General features: G+C 44.8%; 4 protein-coding genes across 4 annotated transcripts; all 4 read right to left on the reverse strand.

Moving 5' to 3' along the window:
• Positions 1-134: 134 nt before the first annotated feature.
• PHALS_08819 (atp-binding cassette superfamily) lies at positions 135-2,700 on the reverse strand (the record flags this gene model as incomplete). The annotated part of the gene is made up of 2 exons (XM_024724237.1): positions 135-302; positions 379-2,700. 2 exons carry the CDS (start codon positions 2,698-2,700, stop codon positions 135-137), a joined length of 2,490 nt encoding a protein of 829 aa, XP_024575134.1.
• Positions 2,701-2,802: 102 nt separating this feature from the next.
• On the reverse strand, positions 2,803-7,498 carry PHALS_08820 (Armadillo-type fold; the record flags this gene model as incomplete). Its single annotated transcript, XM_024724238.1, has 3 exons — positions 2,803-3,459; positions 3,541-7,305; positions 7,370-7,498. The coding sequence occupies 3 exons, from the start codon at positions 7,496-7,498 to the stop codon at positions 2,803-2,805; spliced, it is 4,551 nt and encodes a 1,516-aa protein (XP_024575135.1).
• An 11,385-nt stretch (positions 7,499-18,883) lies between these two features.
• On the reverse strand, positions 18,884-20,368 carry PHALS_08821 (serine protease family; the record flags this gene model as incomplete). Its single annotated transcript, XM_024724239.1, has 1 exon — positions 18,884-20,368. The coding sequence occupies one exon, from the start codon at positions 20,366-20,368 to the stop codon at positions 18,884-18,886; it is 1,485 nt and encodes a 494-aa protein (XP_024575136.1).
• A 1,492-nt stretch (positions 20,369-21,860) lies between these two features.
• Positions 21,861-22,742, reverse strand: PHALS_08822 (serine protease family; the record flags this gene model as incomplete). Its single annotated transcript, XM_024724240.1, has 2 exons — positions 21,861-22,592; positions 22,653-22,742. The coding sequence occupies 2 exons, from the start codon at positions 22,740-22,742 to the stop codon at positions 21,861-21,863; spliced, it is 822 nt and encodes a 273-aa protein (XP_024575137.1).
• Between the last annotated feature and the right edge of the window lie 2,250 nt (positions 22,743-24,992).

A 24,992-nucleotide genomic window follows, 5' to 3' on the forward strand; every position in this document is an offset into this window, starting at 1 on the left:
TGCCTTTGCCGACTGCGCTTAAGCTGTAAGCTGGACAATTTGTGGAATGATGACTATGATTATTTGTATCCCTTTAAAGCCTACAAGATCTGTTTAATTTTGGGCAAATGTCTTGTTTCTTTGCATTTGGCGACTCAACCCTCCAATAGTTTCCTGGCCGGCGACATTTCCCCTTCTTGCTTACGCTGGGCATTCCACATTCTAGCATAAATGCTACTGGCCTCATTTACGAGCTTGTCATGCGTGCCACGTTCAACGATGACCCCATTCTGCATAACAATGATTTGGTGTGCATTTCGAATCTACAAAAAGCAAAATGGGTCAGTACTGATCATGCATGCTAGATGCACAGGAATTTGGAAAATAAAACTATTGTACCGTCGAAAGACGATGAGCAATGACCAGCATGGTTCGGTTCGCTTTAAGACGGTTGAGGGCAGCTTGAATCTCTTGTTCCATGAGTGTATCAAGTGCTGAAGTAGCTTCGTCCAATATGACTAAGGGTGGGTCTTTCAACAGCGTACGTGCGATGGCAACTCGCTGCTTTTCACCTCCTGAAAGCTTCAGTCCACGCTCACCAACCTTAGTGTTCCATTGATCTGGAAGCTTCATGATAAAGTCGTAAATGCGGGCAGCCTTTGCAGCCTCAACGACCTCGTCAAACGTAGCATTTAAGTTGCCATATTTGATATTGCAAAGAATAGTATCATTAAATAGCACCGTGTCCTGTGGAACTATTCCAATAGCCTTACGCAACGATTGCTGCGTGACTGTCGCGATGTTGTGACCATTAACCAAGATGCTACCAGCGTTGCATTCGTAAAATCGAAAAAGCAGCCGCGCGATTGTGGTTTTACCAGCACCAGTTTCTCCAACGAGAGCAGTAGTGGTACCAGGTGGAATAGTGAAAGTCAAGTCCTTAACACCTGTAGAGGCTGGTTGGGACGGGTAATGGAACGAAACTTGGCGAAACTTGACGTCAATACCGTTCTCCATGTTTTCTTTGCTTAGCTCAAGTTGCACTGCATCTGGTGAGTCAACAATATCAGACTCGACCGACAATAACTCGCTAAGTTTCTTCATATCAACCACCGAGTTGATTACCATATTGTAAATCCCACCAAGAAAAAAAAGTGGTGCAAACAGGTTTGTCAGGTAGACCGAGATGGCGACAAAAGCTCCAATATCAATTTTACGTCCACTATCTTTGCTGACAACATGTGGAACTGCCAAAGCTAATGACAGCAAAACCGTGCCTTGAATGATGATGGACTGGGTACTATTAAGTACACTGAGCGACGCTTGCGTAGACATCGAATAGCGCTGGTATTTTTCAATTATTTTTGTATATTCCTCGATTTCGTGACGTTCATTGCCAAAGTATTTGATCGTTTCGTAATTAAGCAATGCATCTGTAGCCTTGTCATGATACTCATTATCATGGCGCATCGATCCTTCCCGATACTTCTTACGCCATAACGTAATTTTGATGGTAAAATACGCGTATAGAACTAAACTACTGAATGCCACAAAACTCAATCCAGCCAATTCAAAATGCATAGCAAAGATCACAATCACAACGCCCGATTCAGCTAATGTCGGAATCAAATATAAAAATACGTACGATACGACATTGTTTGCCGACTCCACACCACGATCCATTGATCGGAGTACATCTCCCAGTTTCTTTTGCACATGCCAATCGTACGGGAGTGACTGGACATGCTCGTACGTCAATGTTGCCAGTTCAATGTACGCTGTTTGTTTTACTTTAAGATAAATAAGTGATTGTAATTCTTTAAACAGCTTTGAAATCAGTGTCAAAGAGCTAAAAATGGCGAGATCCGTAATCGCTTTACCAGCATCTTTTGCCACCAAAGCGTTCGTCGCAGAAGCCATCAAAAGTGGAGCTGCCAAATTTGCCAGCTTACTTAGAACAAGTACACCATAAGTACTCATTGCACGCAGACGGTTAGTAAATCCATTTGGCCAAAAGTACGGTTTTAAGATAATAACGAGCTTCACTAAAGAAATCCCACGCGATCTTGTAAACTCCACTGGTTTGTCAGTCACTTGAGGGAGCGCTTCACCATTTGCTGGGGGAGTTTGAATCGAGTCTAATAAATAGTTCAAATTGACTAATTCAAGGACTGTGAAGATCAATGGCAACGAGTTTGCCACATTAGCGTCCACGAGAGCTTGTCTTTCTTCATCAAAACGGGAAATTGCATCTAGCTTGAAAGCGTCCATTGCTAAGATACACAAAAAAGCAAGGCAGAAAATTTTTACAAGCCACGTGATAGCTCGTGCGTCAGGCCAGCGTGTAGCAAGTAGAAAGAGCACACTCTTCGTTACGGTGGCCCAGACGGGTAATCCCCAATAGCGCCATTGAGGCTTTTGAGTGTCGATGAGCCACTTGAGATGTGTGAAAGCAGATTTTCCAAGTCCAAAGCTGCAAATCACAAGTAGACTAGCCAAATCTAGAGCTAGCAAAAGCAATAGACTGAACTGCATACACAACATCTGGCGCTGCGTCGAATTGCGCCGCCGCTTCAAAAATTGCGACACGTTACTGCTACTTATATCATCGACGTCGTCCTCCCGCCAGCGAGAAAAGGTATTTTTCTTTTTCTCTTCGATATTTTGCTCTGTTCTGTTGCTTAGCAACGGAGTTGCTTCCTTCGTAGAATTAACTACCATGTTAAAGACAAATTTCAAAATGCTACATACGACTACACCAGAAATTGTAAGTCACTTGCATTAATATTATAAATAAGGCAGTGCAGAGGTACTGCAAAATCTTTAAACGGTCAGATCTTCAATTCCTGACGAGCTGCAGCGCTGAATTTGCGTGATATTCCAATCGCGGTCATCTGTCGGCGAGGAGTAGTATCCTGTCGCTGCCAGTGCATTTGGAGAAGAGTATACGGGAGATATGGCTCGTGTGCCATCTGCAAGCAGAACGTCACGACTAGATTTAACTTCAAGATTATGCTGTGGATGTTTCTGCACGAGCTTGTCTAGTGCCTGGCGCATTAATCGGACAGCTGCATTTTTGGTGGGATCGCTCGAACCTCGCTTATTTAAAATTTGAAGCACGTTTTCATGACTTTGAATCGAAATGAGCAACGCCTGTGAAAAAGCGGCCATATCGATATCGCTCAGCTCTAATTCTTCAGCATTCAAAGCTACAAAGTTTGCAAGATAGACGTCGTGCACGACAAGCACATCAGTTAGCTCCGGATACTGATATCGAAAAGAATCAGCGGCTACAAAATGCTGGGGATCCCAGCGGGGCCAAATATTTGCAATTGCTGCCGCTTTCACTTTTGCAAGCTCAGTCGCAATACACTGATAGAGTCGCTGCCTCATACTGACTGTCCAAATAAGTGTGGCAGTGCTAATATCCTTTGTAGTCTGCAGTTTAAGGACGAACTCATCAGGGGATATCCGCAGCACCTACACAGCAGCGAAGTCATCCCAAACTACAGTCAATGGCTATCTGCACGATCGTATGAGCATCAACGTCCATTTAATTACCCGAACGAAGCTCGGAGTCAGCAGCTGATTCAGCACTTGACACGAAAGTGATGACGTTGGTGTATTCGCTGGTTCCAGAAACGCACGCAAAACTAGTGCAGCACATCGTATTGTACTAAAGAATCGTGACGGAATCCGTTGATACTCGACACTTCTACGTACTATCTTATCGGGTGCCCATTCGAAGTTGTCAATGTTACTCTCTGTTGTCATCTTATTATTTGCACTCACTTGACGACCATCAATATTGTCTGATGAGTCTGCTTCACTGCTTTCGTCCAAGTTTCGGGATTCTGCAGTCGCAGCATCATAATGCTCATCGGCCGGACAAAATGCAACCGTGTCTACCAGCGACAATAGGCCGCCAGCATTTAACACAACTGTACGAAGCTCATCGTAGTGGCAAAGTTTACAAACACAGCTCAAGCAAACACTCGCAGCATCGACGTCCACGTCTTGCATGATACACTGACGTGATGTAAGCTCGATTAAAGCGATAACTACGTCTGGATTCTTCACAATCGCATGTATCCCTGCAGCTTTTTTACTTGCCAGGATCGACAGCACATCTGTAGCGCGATACAATAGTACGCGCGCCATATTTGTCTGGCTCGGATTATTCTCCTGTCGCGGTCTGTTTGCCTTATCATTCTGTAGCATGTGCTGAAAAGCAGGAGTGCGCATACGTTTTAGCGCACCAGCTAACACCATCAAGCCTTTTTTCTCCAAAAATCTTCGACACGCAGCTGTGTTTACACTGCGCGTTTCGGACATGGAGAGGATAGCCATGAGCAGTTCCAAGGACCAGATTCCACGCGTTTGATCCAAATCGCTTAACATTGAGCGGCGTAAAGGAGCCAATAAAGACTCATAAACCTCGGTCGATATTTTGACATCGGCACCATGCGACGGAACTAGTCGCACTAAGGCTTTTAAAATCAGGACTTGTATTTCCCACGATTCCGCAGCAGCTAAATTGCCGTTCTGTAACGAAAAAGTCAGCGATTGCTGCTGTATCGGCAATGCGCTCAGACCTGTACTACCAACTTCAGTAGTGTAAGCAGAATTTATACGCCCCAGCTGAATCAATTCTTCTAGAAGCGCAGAAATTGATTCATTGTACATTTCCGGTGTCCATTTACTCAAAAATTTCCCACCGCCTTCAATGTAAGAGCGTAAAAAGATGTGTTTGACCAACGGGTCGTTATCTTCATATTTTTGGTGAACTATTTCGTCAGCTACGTTACAACTTGACACGTTTGCCTCGGACACTTCGCTTAACTCCAGGTAATTGAGTTTCAAGAATCGATGCAAGCGCATACGCTGTTTTTGTCCCCACTTCACGTCTGCTGCTCGTGTTTCATGGGCATTGAATATATCTGCAAACGCTTCAGCACTAGTAGAAATCAAGAGTCTTTCAATGCCACAACCACCACATCCATTTGCTTCATTCAGCAAGTCGTTCAAATATAAAGCCTGGAGAGATTTATTCGTATCGCTACCGCCACTTGAACTTGAGTAGATGGCGCAACATTTTTGAAGAAATTCAGCGGCAGCTACACACATTCCCATACCCTTCGGATCACAGCTAGCCAGTAGCAGAAAGACTGAAGAAAGTGATCTCCAATTACTATTTAAACTCGATTGTGTCGGTAACGAAGCGAATGATAGACGACTTGGCATTTCACGAGGTTTCAGTAAGCAGCTACAAGCACTATTGCCATCCAAAAAAGCCAACTGCTCGAGCAAACATAGAAGCCGGGTTATCGTCACATGATCCAGTGTCTCCACTGCAAATAGTCGACACAAAAACATGCGTTTGGGTATAACTAGACGTAAGACAAACTTTCCACGGCGAGCAATAGCAAGTAATAATGAAACACCAGCCCGTATTAGTGCATCGCGCTCGTTTACAACAAAGACGGCTTTATCCTCCAATTCCTCACGATACACGGAGTTATCGCGGTCAGCTTCATTCTTTATCTCAAGAATTTCTCCAAATCTTGCAACTAAAGCAGGGTCCCCAAGAACACTCAAGATTGATCGTGTCACATTCGTACACAGTTCGTAAAATGATTTTGATGGTGCATCTTGTGCCGTGGTGATAACAGTATACAAGTAAAGAAAACACTCGCGCACAAAAGTAGGCGAATGATGTATGTGATCTTTGAGCAATAATTGCACGTATTGTGTCGGTATATGACCATGAAATAGTGGGACATAGCGCTTTATGACAAGTCGAAGACACCGAATACACAGGCAAAGCCACTGTTTATTTTTTTGAACTGCTAGCTGATCCACGAGATGCCAAGCGAAAACATCGGGTTTTACAATCTCATATGCTGCTGATGAATCGGCTAATTCAGGAATGAGATATTTGACGAAATAACCATTTACAACTAGCTCGTCGAGCATCGAAGCATACTCCAAATGGAACACTTCGTAATTCCAACACGGTATTTTAACCTCATGCGCTCCATAATCTTCGTCTGCCAATTTCTTTCGTTGACCTTCGAGTGTGTTAATTTCCGCTTGCAAACCGTAACAAAGTTCTGCACGCATAGAAGCACGCCAAACAAGCTCTGGACCTTCATGGGTATCTCGAAGAGCTAAGATAATGTCTCGCCATTGTACACGTGCATCGCCATGAGCCTCTGTTACCATGTCAGCATTTGAATTCGCAGCTGTGTCAGCCAATAATACCGCGTAGTTTCGTTTATGCTCGGCATTTTCATAGCTCACGGACACGGTTGATGTCGCGATCGATGAATGTCGACGTCGCTCGACGTTATAAGACGAGGGCTGCAAGTTTAGTGAGCCAGAACCTGCAGCTGGCGTATGTCCCGTAGACGTGTGCAATGCTTTCCCATATTTTTTTTCGCGATTTAATGCTTTTTGTCGATTGATGAACATTTCAACCGGAAAAATGCGGTACATGGTCATATGAGAAAGCACGTTGCCGATGCAAAAGGCCTCGACCAGATCTGCAGTCAAGTCACGCATGTCTTCGATCTGTTTTGAATCCTCTTGCACAGCGTGGTCGAGGGCATATAACAGCGCGCCATGTTTTCTCGCTGAGTCTTGCAATTCATGTACTTTGTCGGGGTCCAAACGAAAGAAGAGTTCCTTTACTAACGCAATTGCCAGACACATGACTTTGATCTCGCCCCCTCTACAGTGACACAAGTCTAAAAGCGACACTTGAGCGTTCATCAAAGCATCTACAGCTTGCATACTCGTCCCTCCATCAGTAACATGCCGTCTTTCTACAAGCGTCAAGTAAAAAAGGCTCAACACTCCTGCAAGCACCTGTAGTCTGTACTCCTCCTGCTTGTCCTTCACTATAGCAGCTCCATGATGCACCAAGAGTGAGCGCAAAATGTCAAATCCTCCTGAATCACCGAAGTGTTTCCTATTAGCTGTTTCGCTTCGATTTGCAGCTTTGTCGCCAGTTTCAAAGCCTGGACATGGTGACAACATGATTTGCAGCGTCTCCAATACTGCCAAAGTGAGCGAAGCTGGAGGCTGAAGAAGACAAAAAAAGAAAGGCTTCAAGGAGCATTTTGCGCACAATTTATAGAGCTCTCGCCAGTGAATAATGCGCTGAAAAGTCGTGAGAGTAAGCTCCATCATGTTGCGCCCACGAGGGTGCTCCGCCTGGTCTTGTAATAGGCTGTAAATGACGTCAAATAGGCGACGTTCCTTAATGTCGATGTCTAATATATTAGTGATTGAATTGGAGTCCGCGTTGACGGGCACTTGAAGCTGCGGAGTGCGGAATGGGATAATTAACGATTGAGAGGAGACTGAAGCGGGATATGGGCCTCACCTCAAGCGGAAATAAAGCGCAAAAGGTACGCAACACTTCTTCAAGCTCGGTGTTACTCACATTAGGTCGACAAAGCACCAGCACGTCGCGAAGTGCGCACTTCTGCTGCACAGAGCCTGCTTGCCCCATGCTCGATTTGGATTGTCTAAAGTCAATGAATGCGATTGAATTTTAGATACTACGCTTCAATTAAGCAATCGTCATAAATCGATGATTAAAAAGGGTTAGGCATCATTGATTTAGCCAGATATTAAGCTGATTTTTTCAACGTTAAGGGATCATTCTTACAGAAATGAGAAAGACTGCATGTTCGGTACGATTATAATCGAGTAAAGTCAGGAATCCGGACATGGCGGATAGCGTACTGTCCGATATGAATATTGCCCTGATTCCCTTTCGATACACGAGGTTGCATACAAAACGCAAGGACGAACTCCACGTCTCAAACCTCCAAGCTTTCAAACGGAATTTTCCTATCTCTTCGGATCGACTCACCCGTGTCCAATTACTGATCACACGGAACCTTTCTCCACTGATGAGCATTACTTCCGTTTAGATGAGTGCATATGTGAGTTGATGAAGGTAGTCTTTGTTTCAGGCACACTACAAAGGATAAATTGCAGAAGATGACACGCTTTGAAAGTTTACGGCTATGCAAAACTGCATTTCGACGACACTAAAGATTGCGGTGGAGTTTTTTGTGTCGCGCCGTCATGATCTTTATCGGTGTTACCCATCTGGCCTGATCAGTCACAAAATAAATTAAGCGAATGACATCAAAACCATGGACTAAACCGGCAGCAAACACTGCGAATGTTCAGCAATGGTGTACCATTCACTTAATTAAAGTGGTGTGATTTCAGTTTTTGTGGGGTGCGTAATAGTTGAATGGCTGATTATGGCGTTGACATGGTGTCAGTTGCTTTGTACAATAGCACACAAAGCCTGCTCGAAAGCTGTAGCGTGCATTTTGGCTCGGAAGTCAATGGCTTGTGGAACGAGCGCGGTGAGATAGAAGTTTGAGGAGAATCCAACGAGGTTCCATCTTAGATACATGGATTCTGAATTCTTCAAGTCGTTACAGCAAGAGATATACGGAAATTACAAAGTTAATTCTCATAAATGTCAGCCCCGTTTGGTCAGCCTCATAGTGCATCAAGTGCTTCATGGTACTTGAACAGCACCGCATCTAGTCCTTAAGTGTGCGCCAGTACAGCTTTAACAAGCATATCTGTAAGCCGTTTGTCACAGCTAACGAATCGTCATCTGAACAAAAATATCAGAGAGGTAACAGTACTTGGATCTCAGGAACTATCGCGCTATAATCACTGAACATATTCTTAATGAAAATTTTCTGGATCATAATTCATTGCCGATCGCTCAAAGACACTATAGATACCACAAGCAATACAAAATGATTATAGCACTATGTAACTTCGTTGTCGTCTACAGAGCAAGCAAGCTTTACATACCGGCTCATATGCTTTACGCTCAACCGGTGTTGGGCAGGTTTGTACTTATCGATTCGAAGTCATTGTAAAGCGGAAGAATTTGGTAGTCACAAGAACGGATGCCGACTTAATTTATCATCTTGATTTTCATTAAGAAGAGTGACACATATCGTGGGCAGGCGGATGAATGAAGCGAGAGCGGGTACTTGCTCGTATTGGCAAGAAACGATTGCCAGCTGGGTATGTTTGAACAAAAGCATACTGATTTCTTTTGACCAGTGCAACAGACCTAATGTACCGTACTTTTACCGCACCAGAAAATTTATCTGATTTTGTATACTATTCAAACAGAAAACTATTCAAAGAATTAGAAGGATCAAGCACGTGATTTGTGACGAGGCAAATTATGCATTGGTAAACCTTGTTTGTATCGATCAAAGATCGTTATTCATCGCCGACAAAATTTGATATTTCATAACTTAGTGCATTTTGGTCTTTCGTGGATATATTCGCAGTCCTTTGTAACTTTCCGCTTTCAAAGTTCATTTCGAAGAGGCTCAAAGCAGATCGGTCTATTTTAGGATGAATTATGTGCTTTGCCTTCCATAGGCTCTGCTGGCTTCTTACTCAAGACTCATGGTGCTCTTTCTGTTTTGTCGATAATAAAAGTGTCGTAAAGCACCGTATTATGGTAAGCATGTATGGGTTCCGAACGCTGGCGATACTGAAATGCTGGAGCGACAAATATCGCGAGTATTCGTACTGACTAACGCAGATGTACCGCGTGCCCTCAATAAATTGATTCACCCGTAAAAAAGGCGCGTATCAGCGGATATACCCACGAGCTAATAGCTCTCACTGTCGCGATGGCTGCAATTCCTCTCTCAATTGCAGTCAAACTTGCCATTATTATTATCTAAGATCATCAAGTCGTGCTGCGCTTGCCAAGACGTTCCAAGATCATCAATCCTCTAATGAGGTGGGTGGCGCATTCGCAAACACAATTATTCGCTCTGAGGGTTAAAAATTGGAGAGGATGGGGTGGAAAATCTACAACGCTTAAAAACTATGGATCTTAGCTATGCTGAGGAGAAAGAGAGCTGCAGCGGGGCTGCCGTAGCTAAGCGCTTGAGGAAGCGTAATTTAGGTCACCTTCCTTTCGTTCTTTACAAGAACCAATACGAGTGCAGCGGATCGCAATCTGCTACCTCCAAGAGTAGTCAGTACCTTAGCCAAGGCTAATAAACTCTTCGGTTCAACTTCAACACTGATTTTTATTTATTTTTATCTGCGGCAAAACCGCCTTATTTTAAATGTTTAGCTTTTCCATATATATATATATAGTAAAATTTAAATGCATGCATAACTACTGGCTACCTAGCCACACACCGTATTCTTGTTAGGGTGCAGTCACATCATACCTATCTCGTGTGACACACACACCCTGTTACCAGGGTACGTGTAACTCCGTTACAGAGCGACATCCGAATCTATCCGGGTGCTAGCAAATATTACATCCGTGATAGTATCAAGAACCTGCGCTCTCTAATTGACCTCTACTCACTCGATTGAGAGGTATGAAAGGTCAAGCTTCGTCTCACAAACCCGTCTCGTCAAATGTTCAGTCCTTAATAGGCGCAGGACAGTCCTTTTAAATAGAAATGGTTTCTACTACAAGTCATGTAGATCAGTAACAGTGGAAATTAGCCTTAAACGAAAGGACAATCTGAAGTAGAGGCAAAACTCACAGCCTAGGGTGATAGTTGCTAACGTCCCAGCTTTGCGAGGTCGTGGTAATCTTTCAAACTAGATGTCGATTCTACAATTTGGGTGTCACACACATCTCTTCTGCGAATTATACCCACATGGCACCAGCGTGAAGTTGAATGCTGAGCTCAAAACAAGGCTGCCGGATTGATAAGTAACGATGCTGCTGAGTGTTTTAGCAAACTTTGGAAGGCAGAGAGGTAGCGTGGAGCCGCGGTCACATAATGAGACAAGTCGGGGCTCAAAATACATCAAAAAATTGACGTGATGAGCATCCGGTGTGGCAACGTGGCTGTCACGTTAAGAGCGAGAATTGAAGGTAGCAATCTTCGGCGCTTTCGCAGGGGATCAGCGCCACGGTACGGCTTCATTGAGAATACATAGGCTCCTGATCGCTGCGGCTTTCAGTGCAGTCAGTACTTCTAGAAAGCGGTGACCTGTACGGACAACACCCGTCGCTCGCGGAGCGGCTATCTAGCGCTTGTTTCGCTCTCTGGTTGAATGGAAATCCGCACGCAGAGGAGTGCAAGATCTCCTCAACGCTGTGGTCACCTCACTGTGTCAAAGCTATAACTTTTGGAGGAAATGGAAAGCACTATGTTTGGCTTTTCTTGCCAAACACATTTTACCAGACAATCAAGCGCTAGCTATGACAATTTAGAATTAATTCTATTTTTGAGGCGAATCCTGCGTCAACTTTGTCTGCTGACATTGATGGAAAAGTAATAATAAATGACTGTATGTGAGTGGGTGTACGTCACTGGAAACAATATTTTTTTTTACTATAGCATGAACTTCAACCGCTATAACGTGTAATTGCTTTCTCCATTTCGATTTCATGCTATCGATATGTCTACTGCTGGAATTGTACATATTAAATGTTATGAGTAACTGCGTCTCTGCTGAAACGTATTGATTGAGGATTTTTCTTGGTTTTTAGAGCTTTCCATTCATGGAATGTCCGGTTATCGCCAAAATGGATGTTTGTGACGCCCGAGCAGGTGAAGCCGAGTAAAAGCGACTGTGCGTTGAGGTCTCCTGTGCATAAAATAGATAGGGGTAACTGTTATTTGCAAGTAAAAGATCCTAGCCTGAGGGCGGTCCTTCTTGCAAAAATATAATTGCTGTGTCGACATTCCCGCTGTGTTGAATCAAAGGAGCTAGCTTCTCATCCGTCATGAATGAGTCTTTCATTGAGGCGACTTGTAAAGCACTGAATGGGACATGCGGGGCAGCTGTCTTTTCGATTCCTAAGGATCCCTTTTATCGTTTAAGAACATCACGACGTGAAAACAAGAGACCGTCACGTGGAATATCTCCGGATTGGACTTGGATCATGGCAATCAATCTGGTTCTCTAACCAAAACCTCCATCATGATTCATGAATCTCTACCACGGATTTGTGAGACATCATTGACAAATCATCTGGGTTGCGGGTCAAAAGGCTAATGCCAAGTGGTAAATTAGGCATGCGTTTTGTTGGCTTAATGCAGCCCCTGCTCTGGCGCAAACGCTAATACTTTTATGTGCTAAAAACATAGTCCGCCGCATATTTTTCGGTGCTCTTATCTTAGTTGAAGGTCGACGCATAGCAACGTCGCTAACACATCTATAGCAGGGTGCTACTTCTCTTTTGCCGATTCATCTTACTGTTGCACGTTGTCTTCGTATCTCGTATCGTAGAATTCTGCTCGAGGCACATAATATTGCAACCGCGGAAAAGGTTGGTCATACTGTTCGTTGAGGCTCTACAGTAGCAGCCAAACATGTGCAATAGGAACGTGCTCACGCGTAAAATCTGTCAATGGAGAAACCCTCGTCATAACGTGGCGATGTCCTGTAATACTTTGCCGGCCGGTAGAGCTTTGACAGCTCGGCATATTATTCATTATTTTTGACTTTTCAAAAGACGCGTCTATTATACCGGTATGCAGACTTCGTGATCACCGGAGCAGAATGGCTCACCTCGTTGCTGTCAGTGACAGCATTGCTAGTGTGGATGTAGCCACGCTCTTGCTCTACCAAGTGTTTGCACGTTTGTTGAAGATCGAGATTCGCGCTTTACATCGTATCCGGGTCGAGTTGTGTTCAAGGTGCAAGACACGACATTAGACCTGACCATTTGCGTATCGATAGTCAGACGGTTCGAGTCTGAGCGTGGCGAAATAATGCCTTCCGAAATCCACTTGCGTAGATATCGCGTGGCGTGGGAGCGAGCTATCCATTCAATGGCGTATATTATCGCAGTGCGCACCCATACAGCCTATAACTCACTCTATTCGAATGACTTGGATAACTACATGTCCTTTTGCACCTTCACCAAGTGGCTCCGTTCTAGATAGGGTGGGACTATCGATGATATTTCACTCGTTGATATCAGCCCGGGAACCCCCGGAAGTGAGATCACTGATTTCATCTGATCATATTGCCCATCACGCACTGAGTGCAGGTCGCGGCCGCTCAACCACACGTGCAGTGTCTGTAGTCGATAACCTTCATTTGTAACCTCGCTACATCAGACCATTCACTACCGCAGCTACAAAGGGATAAGAAGAAAATGTAAATGCATCGTACCTAGCATCCGAATGCGATACCGAGATCCCGCTATTACGGGTCATTCGGATGTGAGCCGCTCTGCTACAGATGAAGCAACACTTCACTCATCTCTGTGGCTAATGTACCGTTTGCTCTAGAGCGGCAAAATTGCTTTTACTCACCGAGGTATTCTGTATGACAGCGTAGCTTAAGATGCCATCTGGAATGAGGCCCATCTCAATATCCTTCGCACGCTGAGGGTTTCGAAAAGAGACTATGTGGAGCCACTGCCGAAGATGCTACCAAACGCCAGCGCTGATCCACATGCAAGGGGATGGTCCGCTTCAAGATAAGCCACGTAATGAGTCGGGTCGGTGGGTTCATGATAGCTGCAACCAGTATCTAGGTAAGGAGGAGAGATTGCATTTCTCTAAGAGCCCATTGAGGTTACAGGTATTTATTCGTCATATTTCCCCTTGCGCCGTTCCCGCTTGTGACCTGGCGTATCCTGGTCGTTGTCTCCCGAGATGAAATGGCAAAGTTTACCTTGTTCAAAGTTCGAATCTTGTCGGAGCCGTACCAATCGGCTAATGAAGCAGTGCTATTGACATCAAGAACATTAGGTGATGAGTTTCCACATCGACGTCCGTGACGTGCTTTGTACTCTTAAAAGCTAAGCATTGAGCGTCGGCCCAGTTCACATCCAGTGCGCGAGTTCAGTGTGCTACTCTTTAACATTGTTGTCAAAATTTAGTTTTTACTTTAAGGGTCGAACGGAAGGTACGGAAGTATTCAACTGCGGTTTATCCGGCTGCCACTACAAGTGAGGTAGCATCTGGGTATCACGGGTGACTTCAGAGCGCTCATTTTGCTCATTCGTGAGTGGAAAGACAACGTGCACAGGGGGTTTAAGGGCTCCGCCCCGCCACGGTGGGTTGTTGGTAATGAGAAGAATCCAAATTTAGGACGCAATTGCATCTGTAAGCGTTGTTCCGACTTTTACGCTGCCAGTTGGCTTCCTGGCACAAATCTAACCAGCAGTAACGGTCTGAACGCCGTTGTAAACTCCACGGCTGGTGTGGTTACAGTTTTGGCCTTAGGGAACGGACACAGAGTACGCAAATCATGCAGAAAAAGGTGATGCGTAGAAAACGCCTCCTCTTCAGTTAACGGCTCTGCTGTCCACCTTGTTCAAACATTTAAAAAATTACATAGATTACCGGAGGCGTATTTAGGAAGCCAAACTTTAAGTTCTTACTGGTGGTCTGCTGGAACCGGCAGGATGGCCATAGGTTCCACCCCATGCGGCGAGGGTTAGCTCGCAGACATTTCGCACGTCCGCAAATATGTGCACCTTCACTTGTACAAGTTGGACCGTCGACACATAGCGTTTACTAAGCAAATATATTTTCTTCCGAAGTAGTCACCCAAAAAAGTATGATGTGCCTCGTACAATATTCTTTATTTTAGGTCATCATCATGAGGCACATAAACACGCTGAGTATCATGTGGGTCGGTGCTATAATACAGCAAGTCTTGGATTGAGGCATAGCGGTGCAGGTGTGCAACCGCGCACTTTGATAAAGCGACATATGAGCTCTCAAACAATTGGCTGCACAATGCTCTTAGCAGAGCGACCCATGTCGCGCCACACCCCGTACACTGCACGTACCGTCTTATATTTAGCAATACCACCATACTGCGGGATACGAGGATCATTTGATGGGCATTTCAAAAGCGCAACCGCCACCACATTAAGCCGACCCGGCTTGCACCTCACCTTACAGCATTCAGCAGATTTGGATGGCCCTATCTTCCCATTATCGGGAAGAGACGTCGCTGTGGGCAACAACACATTTTATCTGTATAGATCATTTTCGGTTTGGTACCAAGCAAGCGCATCCTGAACTTGACGAGGGCATAATCCGTTGCACTAAGCTCATTGTCATGAACGGGTAGTTCTTCTCGGTAGCTTTTACCTGGCAATTCTTAAACACGATCATGCCTCTTCACATATGCGCTAAACAGAGTGCAGCCATTTGTAGAGGCAGAAGCGTCGCAGACGACTTGGAATGGCCGATCTGTAGCTAAAGTGCAAAAGTCGAGGTACACATGAGAAATTCATTCACAGCCTTAACGCCTCTTTCGCAGCATACCAGCATTATTTAGTATATTTTGGTGCTGGGTCTTCATGTCAGTGTTTGTGCAAGTAGCTGACCAGGCTACGCCATTTTTTTAAGTTTTTTAAGACTGAGCACTGAACAATCTATAAATACCATGATTTTAGCGGAATTCGCCTGCAAGGCCTGTTTCGTGATGAGAAATCCAAAGTAGGAAGAAAGTCGGCACTAAAGGTACACTTCATCATGTTAACAAGCAGCAATTCTAGGAGCATACACTCGAGGACCGCTCGCATGTGTCCGGGGTAGTTTTAAGCATCCAACTTCTCACGCTTTGCACGACAAGAGACATATACATCGCTAACATAGGTTTGCGCATTGTCATGATATGCTATGTGTCCAAACGATTGAACGTCACTGGTCACATAGCTGTTCAAACACATCATGGCAATGCTCAAATCTATATTGACGATGTATCTGTGACACGTAAAGTTGGCGCCGGATGGGGCTAGTTATATTTGCTCACGAAACCTCCCACTTCGTGTTTCTCGTGAAAAATGTCAATGATATTACACTGTTTTCTATCTTGTCAAAGGCCATAATATTGTGACACAATATTTGGCTTCGCTAATTAAGTCAATTACATGACGCACTACTCTATCTGAGGAATCACAAGCGTGGTGATAATTTCAAAACATGGATAAAAGATCCATAGAATCTTGAGAATAGGTGACCCACTTCATGTTTTCAGTGCTCTGCAAGTGTTATCTATGACAGGTATTCCTTACGACTGACGAGTCCGATTTTTCTTCTGGTACCAACTTTTCCGATTCGATGACTTTAACGTCTTGCAGCCCCTTGCACATGGCCTGAAGAAATCACCCTGTGAGCGTTACATAAACTGGTAGAAGGAGGAGTTACAACCCTAGGACTACCCTGACTAATCCATTTCCATATGTTAAACTCCTTCATGCCATTTGACCGCGGAACCGTACTATCCCGCTCGGTGGTCCCGTCAAACGGCAGTGCTGACCAAGCATTGCCGGCATATCTTGGGAAAAATTAGCCAATCCCCTGATCCTCAGGGCTTAGTTCTTCAGCTCCACCAGCTCTCGCACGTAGGAAACAGCTCACACCACTTTTTACTCCTTTGCCAGAGTTACACTCCGGGGACCACTTTCAAAATTGGGCATTCTCGTCTCAAAAGAGATACACTTTGGAGACCGCGATGTTCAACCATTCTATACTGTCTAGTTTCAAGGTTTTGGCATACCGCCACTTCTATCCACTGGGCGCAACTCACGGCACCTGACAACTTTGTTGCTGTAATTTTCGGGCGATGTCTTATTTCTTGCACGGAGGTTGTCAAAGCTTGCTAAAGCCGTTTTTCTCCTGACAGAGGTGGACGCATGACTCGCCGATGCTCCATCAAGAAATGCGTGACCCCTCAGTTTCTCGGTTTTTACCCGCGGCTCGCGAGATTCCAACCATGCCAGGTCTGTAATGTTCAGGATGAGATGACCTTGCTTGCTGGCGAAGCTCGTAAAGTAAGCTTGAAAGGCCTATTTACCTTCAAGCTTTGACCAGTGTCCCCGTCGAAACGCGCATAGGAATCGTTTCCATATTAGGCAAACGCATTGACTTCGCGTACTGTTCACTGCTATCGACAGTCGAACGTTGTACGAGATGGCACGTTCCACTGAGTCAATCAGTATTTTCTACAGCTTTACAAAGCTTGATATGCTGATATCAACAAACAAGAACCCAGGCCGCGAGCCCCACCACGCTTAAATAGAGTCCTAAGTTGGGGGCTATGTACCATTTTACCATTTGTCACGACCTTTATTAGATATAGTAGAGCCCAGTTCTTTTGGTTGACCACCCTGCACCAACAGGAGCTTGACCAACATCTCGTGAGATGCTCGTCGTTCGCTATTGCGTGGTTTTCGACCCTTCGTACCCTAAAGCCGAGATTGAAGTGGGTATACAAAGCAGGTGGTTTGTGGCATCACCGCTGAAACATCGGCGGGTACTGCGGAGCTGCTTTGCATCGAGAAATCTCTTCCTTCTTCATCAGCATGGCTGAGGTTTTTTGCTTTTGAATCACCCATAAAATGTACATTCACAGAACTCCATTTTGTCCTCGCGGTACGGAATCAGTGACTCGCGCTAAATGCGACGCCTACCACTGCCTCGAATGGAGTAGGATGAACGCAGGGTTTCTTTGTGCGAGCAGCATCGATTTGGAGACTTCCGTAAAGATGAAAAGATGATAGGCATTACCGCCCTTCGAGAGAGTCAGTCGTCATAACGACGACTAAAGCCATTAATTCTTGGGCATAACCTGTCAGTACTCGGTCCACTTGACTGGTAGATTAGAATTTTGGTTGCATCTAATACGACTGGATAGGCGATGCTATCACTCGCGATATCTAACACACCAAATTATCGCACGTTCGGATCGCATTACCAAGGTATTGCACATTAAGGCTCATGCTTACGCGCAATCTTAAAAATCGTAAGTATGATGCACCATGACAGAGCAGCAAGGCCAAATCCTTAGCCATCTTAACTTACCTTATTCAGAAGAACCGACGTTTGCTGTCCCAACCTCTACGCGGTCGCATGGCGATATACATCCGCTCCTCCATCGGTGCTCGGCCTGGCCGTGTTTCTTCGGCGCATTGTCGAAGCTGGTAAGTGTCTTCAAGAGAGCGATTGCCGCTTTCGGTCCTCTGGCAGATCATTCCCTGATTCCACCAAATCTAAGCTAGACAAATGTTTTCTGGAAACAATTATTCAAAACTACACGTTCCATCCCCGCAGAGGATACAGTCTTGCGAAGATTCGGCCGTGGGAATGATTACACCCAGTTCCAAGCGCAACAGGTTGCCGTGCAATTCGCACAGAAGAAACTCAGAATTGGCGTGAACAAACGCACAGATGGTTGGTTCCCGCGCTCCTGCAAGAAACGAAGCCGAGGCTTTAATTCGCTCTGCTGTTTCAAAAGTAATTATATTCTAGATAAATTCTATTTGGACTTATACTCACATAAACGCTTTACTATTTCTCTTGATAAGGCTGTCTATTTCTTACCATTGGCTTGCAATTCACTCCCCTCCATTTTAAATTTCATAAATATCGAATGTTCCGATACTCATGAATAGTCTCCACTGACACCAAGTGTGCTACTGTAATGTAATTTATACGAGCGTAAAGGTTTGGTTAATTACAGTACTTGCCCCGTTTCAGGCAATGCTTCTCGTTGTAGGCTCGCTACTCATCACCGCTTCTTCCGCAAGGTAATTGTCCGTTAGAGTGGTACGTTCTTTGTGAATTAGAAAAGTAAGCAAAGGCGACGTGCTTCACAGGACATATGCGTGATCTGATGATAACAGTATTCTCGACAATTTGAGGATATTATACTGGCATAATGCAAAACGACACCGCAAAATAAATAAAGCTCAGTTAGCCGACAATCTTCATTGGATTATTAACAAAGAGTCACAAATCTAAGCCTTTTTCGTTGCATGTTTTGGTCATTTCTATTTTTAAAGGTCTTGCTGGATAGAAATCAGACCTGGTCTCCTCTCTAAAATGAACACTCTCATGAGCCGAATGAAGTAGAATGGTGGCAACGATTAAAGGTCTGAGACCTGTTCGGCTGTGTCCATTTGCTGAACCGAATAGTCCGTATTTGTCGTCGAGTCACGAGGCACGACAGCTTCATGTGTCATCTCCTGGGATGTTTTCTTCGCCTTAACAGGCTCATCATTTTCGATATTATTGCCACTCTTGACATCGAAAAGTTCCATCTGCTCTGCATCGTCAGTGTTCGATACCAAGTCATCGGAATAGCGTGTCTGTCCTATCACACCAAAAGCCTTTAGCACCTCAGGAGGAATGAAAAGGCCCGAGCTGTCCGATGAACTCATGGGGGGAACATCTTCCATAATAGCCGCAACTTTGCTGTCGATGTCCTCCGAGTCCTCCGGCGATTGATTCAAAATTTCCATGAAATGTTCCAAATCGTTTTTTTTATGGACCGTTTTGTCGCTTCCGCTGGTGGCGTCAAACGTTGCATCGCTGCCAGAGTGTTGGTCATTACTATCTGTGTCTTGAACACTCTTAAGCGCGTCTTTTGACCCAAGTATGTTCTTCTTTGCATCGTCACTTGTATTGCTCGACTGTGGATCGTCTTCGTCTTCCGGAGTTAAATCGCTCGATCTAGCAGCTTCACTCATCGATCCTGACGCAGAATCGGAGAATGAAGACTCGACGTAAAACTTACTTCCGTCGCCACCGTTTAAAATATCTTCAATATAGTCCATAACATAAGTAAGACGAGTGAAGACGCCAGGTTGCTGACCGCATGTGCTTCCCCAGCTTACGCAGCCAACAAGGATGTTCTTTTTAACAAAGAACGGACCACCTGAGTCACCATTACACGTATCCAGCCCATTGCCGACACCAGCGCACAACATGCCTTCCGTGATACGACCAATATACTTCTCGAATTTTCCACACTCAGCATTTGAAATGATCGGAAGTACAAGCTTTTCCAGGATAGGGCTACCCATGTCCTTACTGTCTTCGGTCTTACCCCACCCGACAACAGTACCCTCTGTACCAATTTCGTTGTCGGAACCATCCCTGGCGCACAACTTTGCCAGCGGGCGGCGGATAGGTTTCTCTAACTTGAGCAGTCCAACGTCATACAAGTGTTGCTTTTTTCGGTACATTGGGTGACGAAAACCGGTCGCGACTGGAACTGTAATGGCGTGACCCGAGCTGTCACCCGCGCTATCATTCGTTCCAAAGGTGGCGACAATATCAAACTCCGTGTGTCGAATACAGTGTCCAGCCGTCAGAATGAATTGAGGGTGAATGAGCGCGCCGGCACAAAACGTTTGCTGAAATATGGAATCGCGTAGACTAGCGAGGGACGGATAGTCTCTGACATCTGCCGCTGTACCACCGTAAATGTGATTTTCCGCATTCTTTGTGATATCTGTACTCCTTTCCTTGGTCTCAACCATCGACGTGTCTGAAAACGAATAGCCATAAGATGCAGCCGACAGCGACGCAACTGTCGCGGTAAAAGCGCCGATCAGTAAGGTTTTCATCTTACAGAATGTTGTAAGTTCACAAGTATGTTGGTAATTCCTACTTTGCGTTGAGAAGTTTGACGAGTGAAAGTCAGATAGAACTAACGTTTGAACTATCCTTCAAGCCAGAGCTCTACGAGACTGTGGCGTTAGCTTCCAGGGTTTCGGGTCAGATCCGGTGTGATTGGGTCCAATCAACGTGAATGAAACTCTATAAAATGCCCACCTTTATACATAAATTCCATATGGGGAGAGTAATGAAAGATGGGCCAGCTTGCTTGCCTACACTTGGAAAATGCACCGAATGGTGAGACTACTAGAGACTTTTTCTTGCTTGCAAGGCATGTTTTATACTTCTAGGGAAGTAATAATTACACAAACGAGTCTACAACTTCTTAATGATGAGTCGAAAGTTGTCAAAAAGACTTTTTTTTATGAGAAAACATCTGTCGAAGTAATGAAGCGAACGTACAACAATCACCTTTTTATTTTAGATTTACATTTACAGACTTCTAAGTTTTCACCTCGTTACAAATTGACGATTCAAGAAAAAATTGTGTAATATTCGGGTATCAAAACAGATATGTCACCGAATTTTCGCGAAGCCAGCATTAGGCACAACGACCGTAGATTGATTATAACTTCTTTTCTTTAATGCCAAAGATTATTCGTATTGTACAAGTTTTATTCTACGTATATTGTTTGACAGAATTCGTGTCGGTTTTGTCACCATTCAAAGATGGTACAATGCCGTATAGTTCGTATTGGCAAATAATATTGTCTTAGTACCATTTCTGAATACCCTCAATCCGTATATCACACTTCAACGAACTTTTGAGATGATCGAAGCTTCCAGACTCAACCTCAATGCTTGGTAATTTATACGACAACTTTCTAATTTGTTACATTCCTTCTAAACCTTACAGCATGCACAAAAGGCTTCACTGAGGTTGATGCCTCAAACTTTCATGAACCAGGGCGTCATTCTGTGTGGCACTCGAAAACTGACATGAGAAATTTAGAGTTTATTGCTCACAGTTCTATCTATCAACACGCGCAGCTATTCTCTTCACGCTCTGCATTTATTCCGTCGTCGCAGGACATCACATATCCCCTTGTAGTCTCTATCAAAGATCGAAACATTCCCAACTACTTTCCGAAGCGTGCACATGGTATGGCTAGATTTAATATCCTTCGCCACCTACGTACATGTGATCCGCCCAACGCGCAGGGGCAGTGCTTTGGCTCTTTCTTGTGTCATCGTTAAAACTTAGCTGTTACTTAACTGGGTTATAAGCATCTTGTCCTGGGAGACAAATGTTTCGCACAGTAAATTCATGTTTCGCTTAAATTGCTTTCAGGTGACAGTAAATTGCAAATCTAAAGCTTCATGGCAAAGAAGGCAGGTCATTATTTTGAAAGGTATCGATATCAATATTTGGCGCTGTCTTTATACTCGGGATTCACCCTCTTCAACATATATTACGAGTGTAAACGCTTTGAACAAAGACTAAAAAGTCTGCTCTGCCGATGAAGCTGGCTTTACACGTAAGGCATTTTCGTCTTCGTCACCATCGAGGACACTCTGAATGTAGTCCAACACAGACGATATGCGAGTGTACACGCCAGGTTCTTTGCCGCAGTGTTCACCTGCCCAGCTAACGAAACCGACAAGGACATCATTAGCGATAAGAGGGCCGCCTGAGTCGCCTCTGCACGAGCCCTTGCCGTTGCCGTCGCCAGCGCAAAGCATACCATCCGAGAGCTGATCTTTGTACGACTCAAACTTGTTACATTCTTCATGTGAGATAATAGGAATACTGGCAGACTGTAGCTTAAAACTACTATCTTCCGTCGCCGTTTGACCCCAGCCAAGAATGATGGCCATCGTGCCGACTTTTTCGTCCGAGCCATCAGCGGCGGGCAAAGAAGCTATTTTTTGCTTTCGTGGCTCCATTAATTTGAGCAGACCCACGTCATACTTGTGCATTTTCTTGTTGTACAATGGGTGCTTAAAGCCTGTGTCGATTGCTACCTCTTCGCCATCATTGCCAAAGCGATATATCGTATCAAAAGAAGCAGTCATAGTTATTTCGTCCGTCCTGACGCAATGCGCCGTTGTCAAAAGGTACTGTGGTGCAATGAGCGTGGCAGCGCAGACCGTGATGCCGTCGATACGCACACTCGCGACGTATGGAAAATCGCTGATGGATGCGTCTACACCACCAATAATGCGGCTCTCCTGTTCGGCTGTGAGACCAGTGCTTACTTCAATAATTGGAGCAGGATCATTGCTTCTAACCTCGTCAAAGGTGTAGCTGTGAGATCGTGTCGTCTGCTCTGCCGGCGCTAACAACAGGGCAATGAACGCGAATAGCTGCTGAATGTTCATGGTCTGTTTTCCACGTGATACTTAAAAGTACAGTTACCTAGTAGGTAATATTAATAATTCTCACGGCACTTCAGCAATATTGTTGTAAGGCAAATAATTACAATAAGAACTACACCTCAAACCGTTAAGAGATCCTGATATATAATAGACTGTCAAGTAACGGGATAACACCGGTCACAAATTCCGTACTTATATGTAAGCAGAACGAATCAAAGCAGACCAAGGGCATCAAAAATATTATTAAGCCTGCTATGACGAGCGAAAACTGTTGAGTGATATCGAGTGGTCCTTTAGCAAGCAATACGCTAATGCCTCTTCTTGATCTCGTATATTACAGTTAACAATTATAAAAATACTTTAGCTCCAACATGACGCATGATGGGCACCGGTAAAGTAAAGATATGTCATAGATGATACCGGTGACTTGACGGTATTTTGACGGTATAGTGGCACCTATTTAAACTCCATAGTATGTTAAGATTTACACTCTCGTAGAACATGCTTGATCAAGAAATTAAAAGAGGTGAAAGACCATGCTCGGCCTGACCTCGAATCAAATACGGTAACTCGTTGAAGTCTGTAGCTGATTCAACCCGTTGGTATATAGAACAAGTGTTGTAAGTGTCTGCAGTCAATTTGAATCTGCTGACCATTTCAGTACCACCTACACCAATGGTATTGTCAAATTACTAACGAGCAAAATGTCGGATATCTGACTAACGAGGCAAGTCTTTTAGGCGTGACCTGCTGCCACAAATTGTCTTTTTCAACAACCAAATAATGTGGACAGGAAAACGTCTCGATAGCAGCTGCACGTTGAGCTTCAAGGAGTATAAGCTGTCGCCATACAAAACTCCAGTTTTTGTACCCAGTAGTGGGACGGCAATGGTTTACATCCACTTAAATTCCAATAGAATATTCTACAGAATATTCTACAACAAGCGACAGGATTGAGATGGCACAGGAGAGCGAACAAAGAATCTCTAATACATCTACTTTGCTTTTTTGCCAAAGACCTTTTCTTTCAGGTTATGAGCCTAAGTCTCGCATACTCTACCTCTACGCCCACAGCCACGACCACGCCTTCGCTATGGACTTCGCTTGTAATGGGGTTACGTGTACCCCGATTTAAAAATGGGTGGGTCACACAAGATGATATAACCATACAATAGTGTTGTTTACATAAGACGGTGTAATCACACAATGCTGTGGCTACACTTTAACAAGTAGTCAGTATGTGCTTGGACTTCCAGTAGTTACGCATATTTATAAGTTTTTCCAATTTAATCAGGAAAACCTACAGATTTAGAGAAAGGCGGCTTTGCCGTAAATAAAACAGATAAATACGGTTTCAGAAGAATCAATATGCCTTGGGTTAAGGTTGTGGTTACTCTTGGATCAAGCGGGTTGCGATCTGCTAAACTCGTAATGGTTTTAAGTATAGAACGAAGGTCGCCGACCTTAGCTTTGCTTCATCTAAGCCAAAGCCACGGCAGCCCCGCTGCACTTGGTAGCGCTTGTAGTCTATTTACACCTAAGTCGTTACGATTGATTCTCTGCAATTCTCCTATTTGACCCACGGCACGCAGGACGGGTTTAAAAAGCTGATATCTATGCTCGGCCCTGAGGGCATGCAACACCTCGCTTCGCAAGGACCTGAAGCGATTAGCACGTGTCGAGAGGCTTTTGTAGACTATGTGAATTCTCTACTAGAGCACCTACAGCAGAAGATGTCGGCGTCGACTGCGTCCATGACGCCACGGTCGGCGACGGATGACTTCTCCCGACCCGAGCCGCTCATGGTACCTTCGAGGACAAGGACGGTGAGAATCTCCTGTACTCTGTAAGAGAAGTCGAGATGGCCATGGCATCCACCAGACCGAGCAACAGCGCGTGGTGCTAGCTATCTCTAAGCTCGGGGACCAAGAGCGACAACGGGCACTAATGTGCGGTGCTTCGGTTGAAGCTGCGTTCCCCTCCTGGGCGGAGCTAAAAATGCAGCTGTTACGAGTATTCTCGCCGCCTAACAAGGCATATCGCGTACGGTCGCTTTTCTTTGCCGCCCGACAGGGCAACAAGGAGTTGGTGGATTTTGTTCAAGAGTTGGATGATTTCATTATCGGGATAGCAGACGATCCTCTCCCCAGAAACAGAAAATGTGGCATTTAATGCCGAATTCAACTTGAACTCGGCACGACTTGGTTGGAATGCACACTCTAGCAGCTCGTCGAGCAGACCTAGGCCGATCGA

This window comes from Plasmopara halstedii (genome assembly GCF_900000015.1).
Source record: "Plasmopara halstedii genome assembly, contig: Scaffold_323, whole genome shotgun sequence".
In the NCBI taxonomy this organism is placed as follows: domain Eukaryota; phylum Oomycota; class Peronosporomycetes; order Peronosporales; family Peronosporaceae; genus Plasmopara; species Plasmopara halstedii.